Consider the following 15,223-nt stretch of genomic DNA (forward strand, 5'->3'; position numbering starts at 1 on the left):
AACCTCATAAAATCAGACTATACAAACTCCAGCATTCTAGGGCTCATGCCAAGGAGTAGGTTCTGAGCAATTTGTTAAGGAGCTTCTTGGTTGGGGGCATGAACAGTGTGGAGCAGGAGGAATAAAAACAAGGTTCAGGGTTTCCCTGGTGGCGCAGTGGTTAAGAATCCGCCTGCCAATGCAGGGGACACGCGTTTGAGCCCTTGTCCGGGAAGATCCCACATGCCGCGGAGCAACTAAGCCCGTGCGCCGCAACTACTGAGCCTGCGCTCTAGAGCCCGCGAGCCACAACTACGGAAGCCCACGTGCCTAGAGTCCATGCTCCGCAACAAGAGACGCCACCGCTCGCTGCAACTAGAGAAAGCCTGTGCGCAGCAACGAAGACCCAACACAGCTAAAAATAAATAAATAAAATAAATAAATTTATAAAAAAACAAGGTTCAGGTGAGTAACATTTTGGAGAGGTAGGGCCAGGGCAAAATTCTGCTGAGGTATCACACAAAGTGACTGATACCGAAATAAATGGAGCACTGATCTCCAAACATGATTCTTGAGAAACCGTCTCTCACTTGCCCCTCCTCTGTGTGACTCAAAGTTTGATAAAGCTCAGATTGATCCAGTGATTAAGCTCCCATCACAAAGATGGTCAGTGGTAGAACTAGAACCGAAACTAAGTTTTTAAGAGTTTGGAGTTGTCCTAAATCTGTTTAAAAATGGCACCAGAAGAGGCTAAGATGTGACAACCAAACACATGATACTGGATAGGATCCTGTGCCATAAAGGAAAAGGAGACATTGTTGGGACGATTGGAGTACTTAAATGGGGTCTGTGGATGGGTGGTAGTGTTGTACCAAAGTTGACTTCCTGATTGGGAGGGCTGTAGGGTGGCAATACAGGAGAATGTCCTTGTGTTTGTAAAGTACACACGAGAGAATTTAAGGGTGATGAGCATCATGGCAGAAAAAGACAAGAGAGGGTAATGGAACAAATGTGGTAAAATGTTAACAACTGGGAAATTTGGGTGACAGGGATGTAGGAGTTCTTTGTACTGTTCTTAAACCTTTCCTGTAAGTTTGAAACTATTTTAACATTAAAAAATGAAAAAAAAAATACAAGTCTAAAAGCAGTTCTTTTATTTACAGTATAAAGGTTACAAAGGTATATATGTATTTATATATATAATACCCTTAAGTTGCAAATTTCATTGTAATGTACAATGCTCTATGTTGATGTGCAACTCAAGGGAAAGTGTTGTCTATGCATTATACTTACAGAGTACACATAAAGCTTTTTTATTATTACGAACACAAATACTGCCCTGTTTTATGCCATGGGTTTTGATTTGGTAGTCTGGTGATGCCAGAAGACTTAAGACCTAAATTTTAAACAACACTTAAAAAGAAGTCTTGTTTAAATACAGGGTTCCAAAAGGAAGGAAAACACCAGAATATCACATAGTTCTAATTCTTTGTAGAAGTGTCATCCTAGCTTTCTAAGTCTTAATACTTAAAAAAATGAGAGTTGCGTAGGACAGCATACATACAAGAGGATATAATCAAAGTTTGCACAGATTAGCCAAAACAGGCCTTTATATAGGTAGTGGTTTGCCACATTATTTTCTAAAGGACCTTGGGTCTGGTACCACAAGGGAAACAGATTGTTTGGGCACCCAGGTCTTATCATGCTGAATCCATCCAACAGACTGTAAACATAACACTGGAGTCCTAACTAGAGAAAAACAATCAGAAATTGGTTCTTATGATAGGGCAGATTTGCTTTAAGGTGTGAAGAGTATCATCAAGATTGATGATTGTGCCAAACCCAAAACTTAGTTTAGATCATTTCTCCTCCTCCAAATTCTGTTAATTCACAAAACAGAGGTGAAAAAATGTAACTGACACCCACCTGAACAGGACTGAGATAGAAGGAAAGCACTTCTTCCAACCTAGGAGGAACAGACACTTAACATGACAATACTTATGTGCTGGTTCCAATAGTATACAATCATTAGCACCTGATTGTCAAAGGGTAGGTTTAAAGTAAAGACCAAGACATTGAAGGCATGACCTAATTTGTGTGCACAACTCCAGGATGCTGAAAAACAAGGGGAAGGAGCCCATGAAACTGTGTTCCCTATGCCATTCCAATCACTGACCTCTCAGGGCCTTTCTGGGCATGACAAAGGATGTTGCCTGAAAGGCTGCCTCTAGTGATAGATGGAAGGCAAGCTGGATAGAAAGGGACTGTTACTGAAGGAAAATATGGAAAAATTCACACAACTGCTCTTATTTTTTTTAGGTGCCCTTTCTACTGAGTTTGAATGTCCAAGTGTTCTAGAATAAGTGGAATTTTGCTAAGTTTTAAATATCTTCATTATTTTGATCTCTCAGATGGAGCAACAGTCCATCTCCCACATGTAAGGACTTTCAGCAAATGAGATGTTTAAAGGCTGTAAATGTGAAAATGACTGGGTCAGCACAATCTATAAAGTGGGTAGATGAAATATACATTTCTCTTTTCTGTTTATAGTTAAAAGAAACTTTTCTTTAAAAAGACTTTCTCATTGATCCACTTTGGGCAATAGAGCTAACTTTTTGTCATTGTTGTTGTAATTTATCTTACTAAGGATATTCTACACTAGTCTCCTTCCCAAACTAAAGCCTGATTTTGAGTTAAAAAATGATGCATGATGAAAAGACCAACCTACTAATGTGCTTGGAGTTCTTTCATGCTGGCATGGATCAAAGACTGAGCATCCTTTTAAGTATTTTCCAATTTGCCAGATAAGCAGAACTGCAGATATGCTTTGGTAAAATATGAGGTGGTTAATTACTTAACCTCTGACTGATAAATACATGGCATGGTGTGATTGAGAAGTAATGGATTATGTGCTACTTGAGGGCAGGAACTTTCTTTTGGACCTTTCAGAGTGCCTGTGAAGAACTGTACGTTAATAAATGCTTATTAGATGAAAGAATCCATGAATTAATATATCATTAAGTAGGTTTGCAGTTTCAAAAATTTCTCTAGGGTCCCAAAGAACCTTTTGTCTATTCATAAGAGACTTCTATCACTTTGGAAGAGGTGATAATCAGGTTCCAAAGGTGTACATGTGACTAGGATAAAAGAGGGACTCAAAAACTTTTGCATTTGTGTCAACGGCAGGGAGGTAAGATTATTACAAAACTGAGTAAAGTACTTACAGGACTCAGAAGTTAGAAATCTACCAGAATACCTAATCTTACAATAAAATGAAGTATCATTTCTCTGTTATATCCTTTTAGTTTCAACCAATCTATTTTGTGGCAATTCAAGGATTACAGTTCATTTGGTAGATTTTTGTTGACTACAATCAAATGTTCATTGGAAAGCAAGCAATCATTTACAAATGGCATATTTATGCATTATATCAAATGTAGATTCACTTTTAAAACCAGAATATGCTTTGGTTCAGTCACCTAAAATGGAAAGGAAGAATAGAGGTGACAAGAAATTAAGCTCACGTTTATCAAGTTTATAAAAGAAGAAATCTTGTTAAAATATTTTTCAAGTTAACACACAACAACCATTCTTCCAGTTGGCAGTTTAACTAGTGTCAAAAAGAGACGTGTTCTATTGTCTATTAATTGTACCTTACTTTAACTTGAAATTATCACTGATCTGCTAGATGTGTGTATGTGTGTGCTTTAGAGAAAGGGTTTCAAATCAACCACTTAAGTAGTCTATTACTAGTGTAAAATAAATTTCACTGAATATCCTTATACCATAGGAATAGCTATATTGCTCAAAAACACATAATCCTGATATACAGCATAATTATTTTAGAATTGTCTATCATCACACATTTATTGAGTGTCTCTACGCCCAGCACAGTGAAATATATAGCTTAAAAAGGTGGGCAGGGGTTGGGGGACTGCTGCTGTCAGTTTTTAAAGACAATATATATAACAAAATAATTGTAGATTACCAAAAAGTTAGAATAGGGACACAGAGAGAATGGTAGCAGATGTTAGATTCCTCTACTTTGATCTAATGGAGAAAGAAAAAAAAAAGCCACAATAAGAATTCAAATTTAAATGAAAGAGATTTCCAATCTCAAGGTAGGATATAATACCACCTGGCACGTAATATACCTGATAGAGATATATAAAACAAATGAATATGACTATAATCAGATTCAACTTAAAGTTTAAGCAGAATCCCAAAGAAGTCTCTTTTCCTTACACAGATATGCAGATCTCAATATGCTTTGAGACCAAAGAGATCCGGCATTTTACCTCATTGGATATTGAAAAAAACGACCTTTGGCTTTCTAACCAGCCATTTCATTCATGGCGTCAACAGTGGATGGCAGCAACATGGAAATGTATGCTGGATATTTGGATGGTTTAAATATTATGTACAATCAATAGCTTATAACCAGTGAAAATAATAAGCATAAGTGTCTAAGATACAAAAAAAGCAGAGAAAGTGCTTAAGTCTACAGGTCTTCCCTGAAAGCTTCAAAAATGTTTAACTCTTTGAGTAAGTAGAGCTTTTAATACATTTTGCATAGCAGCTTACAAGATAATTTGAATTAAAAATATGGATATAAATTAAACAAGGAGACCTGGCGGTTCTCTCAAAATTAAAAAAATCCATTATAACCTTTTCTCAAAAGTGGACACACTTTTGTCCATCAAAACCATTTACAATGAAATGTGTTTTTTCTAGGAGAAACATAGTCTTGTCCAGATTCCACACAGTTTAAATTTTTTTTAAAGAGTAAATTTTGGTTTATTAGCTAAGTGCATTTAATCGGCTGAAAAAAGCTTTGTTACCATTCTGTTAGGAGGATAAATTAGAAAATAATCAGTAACAACTTTAATCATTTGTTGGTTAGAGAGATTTTTCCACTTATAAAAATATAAGAAATAAATAATTTGATCCCTCCTGCATGCAATAATTTTCAAACAAACTTTGTGAGAGTACAGATGATAAAAACAAGCACTATCAGACTTTAGCTAGCCTAAAAAGTGCTAAAACATGGCTTTAAAATAGGTGAATGACATTTAAAGTAATATTTTTGATTCCTGTACATGTCCCAATATTTAATCTGAAACTCTACTAGGTAGCTGAGTTTATAGTTACAACTACCTAATAAATACTGTATAAACATACATTAAAGTATTTCTTCATATAAAATATTAGATACTAATTTCCAGGTAAGATTTGTTTGAAGACTTCAGGAAAGGACTCACCTTTTCCAGAAAAAGTATAATTGAGCCTTTTCTTCCTTTCCTTTTTTTTTTTTTTTCGGGGGGAGAGGGAGCAGAGACGTTTTAGAGAATGAGGAGGAAGAATTTTCACACACCAATTGGCTGCTCGTAGGCGTCTGTGTGGAATGTGGAGAAGACGTCTAAGCCCCCGTTCCCGAGGGCACGAGGAGTGTCCATCGGAATGAGGGGGCACTACTCTGCAGCTCCTTTCCACTCTACACATGGAAGCCCACCACATTCTCAACAATTTTCCTATTTCAAAATGAAAAAGAAATGAAAAGTCAGCTGTTCTATAAAATATGTGAAATATCAAAAATGCCCCTCTTCAGTTATCACTTGAAAATATTTTGCCACATTTTGGCGTCTTAATACAAAATACCTATTTAGCAAGGCTGTCCCATTCATAAAAAGTACTTCATTTGTGGTTTGAAAATCCCACAAACACAATTAAAGAACAACCTGGTCACCCATGATTGGAAAGCTGCTGAAGTATGTTAAACAAGCAGCTGAAGGGCTCTTGCTCTTGGGGCGCTAGTGGTCAAAGGAAACCCTCCATACACTTTCATTTCACATCAAGACTCAAAAGATACTAGAAACCTATGGATCTTGGTGCTATGACAGCTAAAGCTTGAGCAAAATGAGCCGAAATGCACACAGTGCTTACCTCTCCTGCCCATATTTTAATCATACCTTTTAACAGACCTTTTTTCATATAAGGAATGAGCAGCGTGGCTCAGAAGTTCTCCCAGAAAATATTCTCAGTGGCTTAGCCTTTCATACTAACACAGAAAACCTCACCAAACGGCTTTGCTGCAGATGTCTGTGACTGCATTGTTTGACTTCTCAGATTAATAATACTCTCACTGCCAAAAGTGTCTAAGCTCCCTTATCTGAGGGTATCGTGTGTTGAAATTCTGCTTCCAGAAACCATAGCTGGATCTTCAAGATACTTTCCTTCTTCTCTGATTTGCAAACGTATCCCAGATGGAACCAAACTTAGATTTATGAATTTTCAAAACATAAAAAAGCTCTTAAAATATATATTCTAGTCTAGATTTCCATTTCCAGTTTTAAGTAGATCAGACTTTGGGGACTGGAGCTGGGGGAAGAACTCATTTATGGGGAAGAGGGAAGACAATGAGGTTACAATGTCCAACTAGAGCTCTGCTCATGAGTCTGCTCTTTATATGTCCCACCTATAGGTCAGTCTGCACTCAAACCAAATAGCTCTTGCTTTGCAAATAGTACATTTGTGGGTTTTTTTTTTTTTCTTTTTCATCTTTGGACTGATACCCTTCTCCACCCTCCATAGTGCTCATGTCCTCTTATGGCATTCCTGATAACTCTAGTAAATGAGAACTATTCCTAGAACTTTCTTCAGAGAGCAGAGAGAACATGAAAGTCAGTGTTACCTTTTCTTTTAGATCTGGGGACTGTGCTAACCTTGACATTTTATATAGCTATTATACTATTTTAAATGTTTTCAGATATATACTCCTTCATAATTAGGAAAAAGAAGCTGAGTTCTCCAGTACCACAAAATCGGCAGTCTTACTGCTGCTATGTCCTAATGATGATATCTGGCAATGCTTAGCAAAGCCCAGGTAGCTGTTCCATGGTCTCCTCACCCTGCCCGTTGTAGGATGCATCACTGGGCCAGCACTGAATTAGAGTTGCTGATGGATGCCACTCTGCTGCCACAGAGGGAGAGGGCCAGGGCCAGGATTCTGCACGGGCTCACACAGCTCAAAGCAATGTGACATGATGTTTGTGCTAAAGAGCGAGCTGGCTTCACTGACAAAGTATACTCTTTAAACAAGCTGGCTCTCCAGGATTTGTCTTCCTTAAAGAGATCTGCCAACTAAAAAAGGTACCACACTAAGGAAACCCACCTCCAAAGTTACTCTTCAATATTAGATAGATGATCTCCCTGGAATGGCAGTGATATCCAGTCATTCAAACTAATAAAGCTCCACTAACCCTAACCAAAGGCACATTTGGTAAGCAATAAAAAATGGCTTAGGCTAAAATGAGGATTTTCTTTTAAAATAAATCTTATCCCCTGGCTCCTACCAAAGATAAAATCAGAAAATCCTAAAACAAGTAAAACTTTTCTTTCAAAGCAGTGGTTTCCAACTTGTTTTTCAAGTTGGTCACTACTAGAAAGGGAGTGGAAGGCAAGGTAAATCAAATCTTGCAAGTTCTAAGACTTAAAGTTAGCACTTATGAGTGGCAAAGCTTGTGATGCAGTGGGAAGTGATGGCCAGGGTGGGATGCAGGGAGAGCCATGACAGATGAAGAACCCTTTGGTGATGCAATTCAAGGACTTCCTAGGGTAGAAGGAGTAAGTGAGGACAGTAAAATCCAACAAAATGTATAGACTATATGGAGTGACCAAGAAGCAGGGGCTGCTGCAAACTAGCACCTGGTAAGAGATAGTTGTCCGAAGCAAAAGATCAAGGCTAAGCCTGAAACAAATTCTATTGGAAGAAGAAGAAAAAGAAAAAAACAGAAACTCTTAGATGTTTGATTATGTCCAAAAAGAAAAAGAATGAGCCACCCTTCTTATCAAGGGAAATAAACCTAATTACTTAGAAACCACATTAGGAAACTAGACAATAAATCAACAGCCTTATTTTGGAGCTTACTAGAGTCCTAGAATTTCTGGCAAGGTAGCTTGAAAAAGGCAACCTCTTCTTTAAACATGGTTACAGTTCAGCAGTGATTTGCAGGTCCTTGTCAAGGCACTGTGCTGGAGGAGAGAGCAAAGAGCTTTCTTTTTGTGCTTTTCTCTTTTTTTTTGAGGTGGAAATACTTCTTGTGACATTCAAGACTCTTTACTTGATTTTTTTGCTGCTCATACAAGCAGTCCCATGCGAGTGACTTTGGCCGACAAGAATGTGTGCAACACAAATACTATCGGCTTCGGACAGGAGTGCAGGTCCATGGTCTGTGGAGAAAGGACATTAATTATCACTGCTATATACAGATGCTTTAATAAACAAACATGCAAAATAAACAAATTTGGACATGATGTTCTACTTTTTAAAAAGAACTTGGATAATGGATGTGCCAGGTTTATGGCAACTCTTAGGAACTTAGAGCCGCAAGTGGAAGTGTGCTCTGAAGTAAGGTTATTCTATGTCAAAATTAAACACCAGTGTGAAATTTCACATCCACAATTAGGACACTATTGGTGGTGTACTAGGTTTCACCATGCCACGTAGGAAGATGTAAAGGAAAGAGGAATATCCTATATGGAAACCACTGACTGTAAGTATATTTCCCAGGGGGAATCACAGTGAATTCAGCTGAAGTGTGACCATCTATGTGTATGATTTTTGATACCCCTTATCGGTTTGTGGTGGGAATGACAACCCTTGAAGCTAGTTGGGAGAGCTAGTTATACCTTTCTAAGCACAGGTCTCTAATTTGGACAGCTGACATCAGATGAACAGGCTTTTGAAGACCATGGCTATCCACAGTTTCCTAAAGGTTCATCATTTAAAATAAGATTTCTAGCCACAGTTTTCTCATTTGGAGTTTGAACTTCATTATTCCTAAGATCTGTTTCAGTTCTAAAATTTCAAGATTCTGTTTTCCGAATTTACACCTATCGTGACTGTGTCAACGGACGTAAGATTTCACGTATAAAACAAGCCTTGAACTACTGGTTCAATACTGATAAGAGAGAAAAGGCATGACTTCGACTTCTTTATCATGATTTCTGATTTCTGAAGTACACCTGACACACTTCTCTAGTTCTCCAAGGGGACTCATGAATTCCTGTCGATATTTCCTTTAAAGGACAAGGAAGTCAAAAAAGATGATGGCTGTATGTACATATCTCCATATCTTTTTTTTCTAATCAGCAGAATTTCTGTAGCAACTGTTGCTTTATTACTTTTAACTCTTATCCCAACAAATTGCTGATAATATCAATGGATAGAATTCATTTATTAAAGTTTGCCAGGTTTAGTATTTTGTATCTTATATTTGTTAGAAGCCTGTTTCTTAAAACGGCTATTTTTTCTTTCTAAAATTCAAACAAAACTTTTAAAAAAGGGAATGATTTCCTAATGTGGGAAAAAAAAACAGTGAAACCCCAAAACCAAACCCATGCATCTTTGAAAACTGAAGAAGAATTTCCTGGCTCCAAATGGAATATCAGTCTGTAAGCCCATAATTTTCTATAGAAGAGGTAAGAAGCAATAAGGAAGAAAGAGAATACCTATTAGAATAAACATGTTTTTCAGAAACACGCTTACCAGTTCTCCCTCAGGACCACCAAAATCCAGATACAGGTTTCTGATGCCATCATCAGCAGACATTTTCAGCCTTTCGAAGGGGTAGCGGTACAGTATGCTGCTGGAACCTCCATTTTCCCTGGAGATAGTGAACCCACTTTCATAGTGGACAGTGAGTCTTACCTCTTGGCCATTTAATGTGCAGCCTATTGAAGACAAGAAAAAACATCATTAATAAAGTTACTACTTCAGTTAGAAAGTGATAAAGGCTTCTCCTGACTTCTAAAAAGGGAAACGAATCTTCTTGAGAATGTGTGATACCTAACCTATTTGGAACATCCTGAGGTGAGTTTTGTTTTGGTCACTCAAGTCAACATCTTGATTGAGATGAGGAAGAATTTCCATAACTTTCCTTGACATCTGATCTGATTCAGTTCAATTCAGTGAGCACCAAGTGAATACTTGTGCTGACAGTAGGCTGTATATGGTACTGGAGAAGAAAGAGGTATGGTCCCTGCTCTCCACACCTCACAAACGACAGGCATAGACATGAAATCCCTAACTGCTTAAGGTAGATGGTATAGAACGTGACTGAACACCAAACTGAATAAGACCAAAGTCAAGGAAAGGTTTCCTGGAGATGGGACTTGAGAAAGGCCCTAAAAAACGGTCACACTTGATAGATAGTGAGGAGTAAGAATAAGGTTTCAAGTGGGCAAGAAGGAGGAACAACCAAAGGAGAAACAGCAGAGGCACCTTTCAGTGCAGTAACATGGATTGGTTGATATTTGAGAAGTCACACTGTCAGTCCTATCAAAGATAAAATTCAGAAGATATATCTGAATTGATGGCACCAAAAAAACTGATCATCAAGACTGGCAAATGTCTTCTGTCAAGACTGGTGAAGTCTCTGTTTCACTAACACTTGAGCAGTTTTGTTGTCAGTACAGAGGCTACAAGTGAAAGGCCCTCTGTGACATGGGAATTAACATAGTCCTCTGAGAGCTGAGTTTACAATCACCTAAAGGACCAGAGTCGAGTGAGGCTTGGTCACTGTGAACAGGAAGAGTGGCTCCCAAACAAGCAAGTCCTCATACTCAGACCAATGTATCCTTGCGCTGGACATGAAAAACACTCAATTAGTCAAGGCAGCTGGCATGTTCAAGAAATAAGGAAAAGGAATAACAAATATTGGCAGTGTCCCTTTTCAGCACTACTCGAATAGGAGAGTTTTGAACAGTGAACTTTGAATATTAATTACCTTCAGAAAAGGAACCTGGTGGGGGAGGCATGGATAAAATTAAATACCTGTGGAAGTAATCCAATGCAACAATCTCTAAATGACTGGCTGAGGGGTTTGGAAGAAGAACAAAAAGATCCCAATCAAGGCAACCAGGGTACAGTTTTCAAGAGAATTTTACTCTATTAATATCCCTGAAGCTATAGCTTAGTAGGGTACTGAGGTCTGATGAGAAGAGAGGGGTCAGTTCTAGTCTAGAAAAGAAAAGCTCAAAGAATGAGGTCCACCCAAGTCCTTACAGCACTGGCTGGAGAAGGTCCAGTGCAGGCGGGGGAGGATTTCTGCCTGCAGGTGTGTCCCTAGTGGAGCGAGATCTGGCCATCAAAGGCACCCAGTAAAGGCAAGCCATTAATCTTCAACAAGCTTTTTGTATAAGAGATTTCTTAAATGTTCCGCTTAGGATTGTTTCCCCTCAGGAGGGAAGGAAAGGAAAGGAAAGCAAATGTCAGTGTCTGTGTGTGTTACTTTAAAAAAACAGAAGACTGTTTAAGATTACCTCAACTTTGAAAAGGAGAAGTAAAGGTCATACTGAGTATGTTTAGGTTTAGAACTCAGTTTGTCGAAAACTTATAATACCAGATAATTTTGAATGAGAATATGAACTGGCCATAAAAATGTTGTGCCTAGGGGCTTCCCTGGTGGCGCAGTGGTTGAGAGTCTGCCTGCCGATGCAGGGGACATGGGTTCGTGCCCCGGTCCGGGAGGATCCCACATGCCGCGGAGCGGCTGGTCCCGTGAGCCATGGCCGCTGAGCCTGCGCGTCCGGAGCCTGTGCTCCGCAACTGGAGAGGCCACCACAGTGAGAGGCCTGCGTACCGCAAAAAAAAAAAAAAAAAAAAAAAAAAAAAAATGTTGTGCCTAAGCGTCTATCTGCAAGGGTACCAATTATTTCCATGTACCTAAATCTGACCCACGTCTTGTCTTGATACTTGTAGGACTCATTGTTGGCTGTCTACCCAGATTTTATTTCTCCATTATTCCTTTACAGCCAAACTCCAATTTTATTCAGGTTTCTAGTCTCTCCTAATGTGTTTCAGGGAAGGACGACCTCAACTTCAAGGGAAGATAGCCTCTGGGCCAGTCAGAGCATAGCTTTCTCCTGGTGACTGCCATTGGTCCAGGGTGTGCATCTGAACCTATGGCTGGGAAGAGACGACCCACCCCACCCCCCTTTATGCTTGCTCTCTCTCTTCTATCTAAAATACATTTCTTAAATGTTTAATCTAATTTTAGAGGGCATTTTCTCTTAATTCCAGCCTAAGCCATCCAACTGATACACTGAACCCTACTGGCTATTTCTCTCCTTGGAATCCTCTTCCTTAGGTTTCCATGACACTTACTGTCCTCACCTGCCCTGGTTTTCCTTCTACTGCTCTGGCTACTACTTCACAATCTGCTAAGTGGCAGGGACACTGGCTTTTTCAGACCATGGGGATACTGTTGAGTGTAATTATGTATATTAAAGATAACTTTCTTTAAGTAGTTCCCTAATGGTAAAAAATGTAATAAAGCTAAGAGGAAAAAAAGGCTCATTAACTAATAATAAATAATAATAAATCTCATTGTTACACCAAGATGAATACTGGTAAATACAATCTATGTTTTCTACTTTGTGTCTTTTAAAATGAGAGACTGCTGGTGATAACCAGTGTATCATGAAGAACAAAGGCGCTAATGTTAGGACTTTCTTTGTGGTCCAGTGGTTAAGAATCCGCCTTCCAATGCAGGGGACACAGGTTCAATCCCTAGTGGGGGAACTAAGATCCCACATGCCGCGGGGCAACTAAGCCCCGGTGCCACAACTACTGAGCCCACGCACTCTGGAGCCTGTATGCCACAACTAGAGAGAAGCCTGCACGCTGCAACGAAAGATCCCGCGTGCTGCAACTAAGACCCGATGCAGCTAAAAATTAATGAATTAATTAATTTTTTAAAAAGGACTCTAATGTCAAAGTAAGTCTATGCTGCAAGTCCTGTTTCTGCTGCTCTGGGGCCAGTTACTTGGTAGGAGGGCTCTGGGGGCTCCAATGTTTCCAGTAAGACCCTTTAGCAGCTGCAGAGCTGTGTCACCCTGGGCTCCTCTGGGCCTTCCAGAACAACCCAGAAGAGAGTGGGTTTTGCAGGGTGGGCTTTGAGTGGGCTGCCCAGGATGCTCTCAAAGAAAGGCTGAGGTAGCATTCTCTGTTACTGCATGGAAAAGCCAGCCCATCAAGTATAATTAGTGGGCTAATCACACTCAAGGGTTAAAAGAGAAGAACATGAAGCTGTGTTCCTTTCTTATAGCTACTTGGTCAAAGGCATGAAGCAGGTCTTATTTGTTTCTATTTCTCTCATCACAAAGCATAGCACTTTGTAAACAATTAAACACTAAGCATTTGTTGATTTAATGAATTAAGAGAAACTGATAATGTATATGTCCTCCAGGAGTTTAATCTGCCCATAAGATTAAGTCATTTAGGGGCTTCCCTGGTGGCGCAGTGGTTAAGAATCTGTCCGCCAATGCAAGGGGCACAGGTTCGAGCCCTGGTCCAGGAAGATCCCACATGCCATGGAGCAACTAAGCCTGTGCGCCACAGCTACTGAGCCTGTGCTCTAGAGCCTGTGTGCCACAACTACTGAGCCCGCGTGCCACAACTACTGAAGCCCACGTGCCTAGAGCCCGTGCTCCACAACAAGTGAAGCCACCACAATGAGAAGCCTGCACACTGCAACAAAGAGTAGCCCCCACTCGCCACAGCAATGAAGACCCAACACAGACAAAAATAAATAAATAAATTTATAACTTTAATAAAAAAATAAAAAAATAAAAGAATAAGTCATTTAGAGGAGGAAATGCAGGGGCTTAAGACACTGCATTTTGAAAGGATTCCAGTTCAAGTTCCAGCCACACTAATCCAAATTCCTTTATCTTGAAAATGGAGGTAATAAAACTTGCCTTACAGAGTTGTGTGTTAGGGTTAGATGACACATGTGTCTCATTTATGACTTACAACAACCCCAATGTACTTATTATTCTTTTTCTGTCTTTCCTACTTCGAAGGAAGGGGCTACACCTACCTTATTTATTTTAGTATAGTCAGTAAAAGCAGAGTATATACTCAATCAATATTTGTTGAGTAGAGGAACAAAAAGGGATTCAAGAGAATTTCTATGAAATTGAGAACAACATGGTTAAAGCAAACTTTTTTCATATATACTAACACTCTAAATACTTTAAAATGCCCATTTTTCTTCTCCTCTTGCACATACTCTGCATATTTTTTAATGCAACTCCTACCTATATCTTCTACTTCTTAGTCTTCATATCACCAAGCTACAGAAATATGAAGTATCTTCATGAAGTTCATGTATGATTTAAAAACTTTAACAGCTTGGATAATTGTTATGATGAAATTAGCTTTTAAAAGCATACTTACTAAAGTTCAAACAACTACACACACTAAAGTGTATGTTTTTTCCTATTTTCAATTCCTGTGACAAATGGAAAATGGTTTTACGTACCTGAGGGTGTTAACTGCATTCTTTGCCTAGTCATCTTAAAGTTATATTTGCTAGAAGGAAAAAGTCCTTGTGTACCAAAAGGATTACTGATCAGTTCTACTCTAAGTATAATCTAATAAAGGCTTAAAACTAAATGCACGTTATAAAGATAATGTATGGCATTCACTAGTCAAATCTTACAAGTAGTCACTGAAATTCTTCTAAATGCGTAAACTATAACCAAACACATAAGAGACAAAAAAAAGCTCAACTGATTTCTTTTTGTCAACTTCCTGACTTTCTTTAGACCATAAACACCTGAATATGTAGTACGATGTGCCTCAAATATAGTTTTAAATAAACCTTTCTGAATCTCCCAATAGTTTAACAGAAGGTGATAACATGCATCTGAAGGACATGCTGGCTTATGTATGTATGTGTACATACATGTATGTGTACACTAAGCATATACATCAAGTTAAGACTACGTGCCTACACACATGAGTACATGCATGCACGCATGCACACACACGCACACAAACAAATTTTAAAGAAATTCTGGTTCTCATCAAAGCAGTTTACTTTCAGCCAGTTTAATATTTCTGGCACAGCTCTAAATACAGAGTAAGTGATTCCTAAGTATATCAACTGATCTGAACTGTGGAAATGAAAGTATTACCAAGGTAATATTAAGATAGAGCTGTGAATGAGAACAAAAAAGTTCAAAGTTACCAAAAAATATGTTCTTTTGTCCATTTAAAAATATAAGGAACCAGGTGGTCCTTATTCTCCCTCTCCTCAAGCCATCTGTATTTAAACAACTGTGAGCCAAGGACTGAATAGATTTTGGTTTCCTGTAATATGAAGTTTAGCTGCCAGACACCAAAGAAACAACACGAAACTAAAAAGTGTTAAAAAGCCATGTTGCACTCTTTGTT

The 15,223-nt window shown here is 38.8% G+C and overlaps 1 protein-coding gene across 1 annotated transcript in view; it reads right to left on the reverse strand.

The window, feature by feature from the left end:
* Positions 1-1,112: 1,112 nt before the first annotated feature.
* Positions 1,113-15,223, reverse strand: part of SNTB2 (syntrophin beta 2) — a 91,789-nt gene continuing 77,678 nt past the window's right edge. Inside the window, exons 6-7 of the mRNA XM_082607002.1 lie at positions 9,527-9,711; positions 1,113-8,208 (exon numbers count right to left, since the gene is read on the reverse strand). Coding sequence (XP_082463128.1) covers positions 8,116-8,208; positions 9,527-9,711 — 278 coding nt within the window. The 3' untranslated portion in view covers positions 1,113-8,115. The remainder of the gene's footprint in view (positions 8,209-9,526; positions 9,712-15,223) is intronic.

The sequence above is a fragment of the Mesoplodon mirus genome (assembly GCF_964341445.2).
Source record: "Mesoplodon mirus genome assembly, chromosome: 19".
In the NCBI taxonomy this organism is placed as follows: Eukaryota; Metazoa; Chordata; class Mammalia; order Artiodactyla; family Ziphiidae; genus Mesoplodon; species Mesoplodon mirus.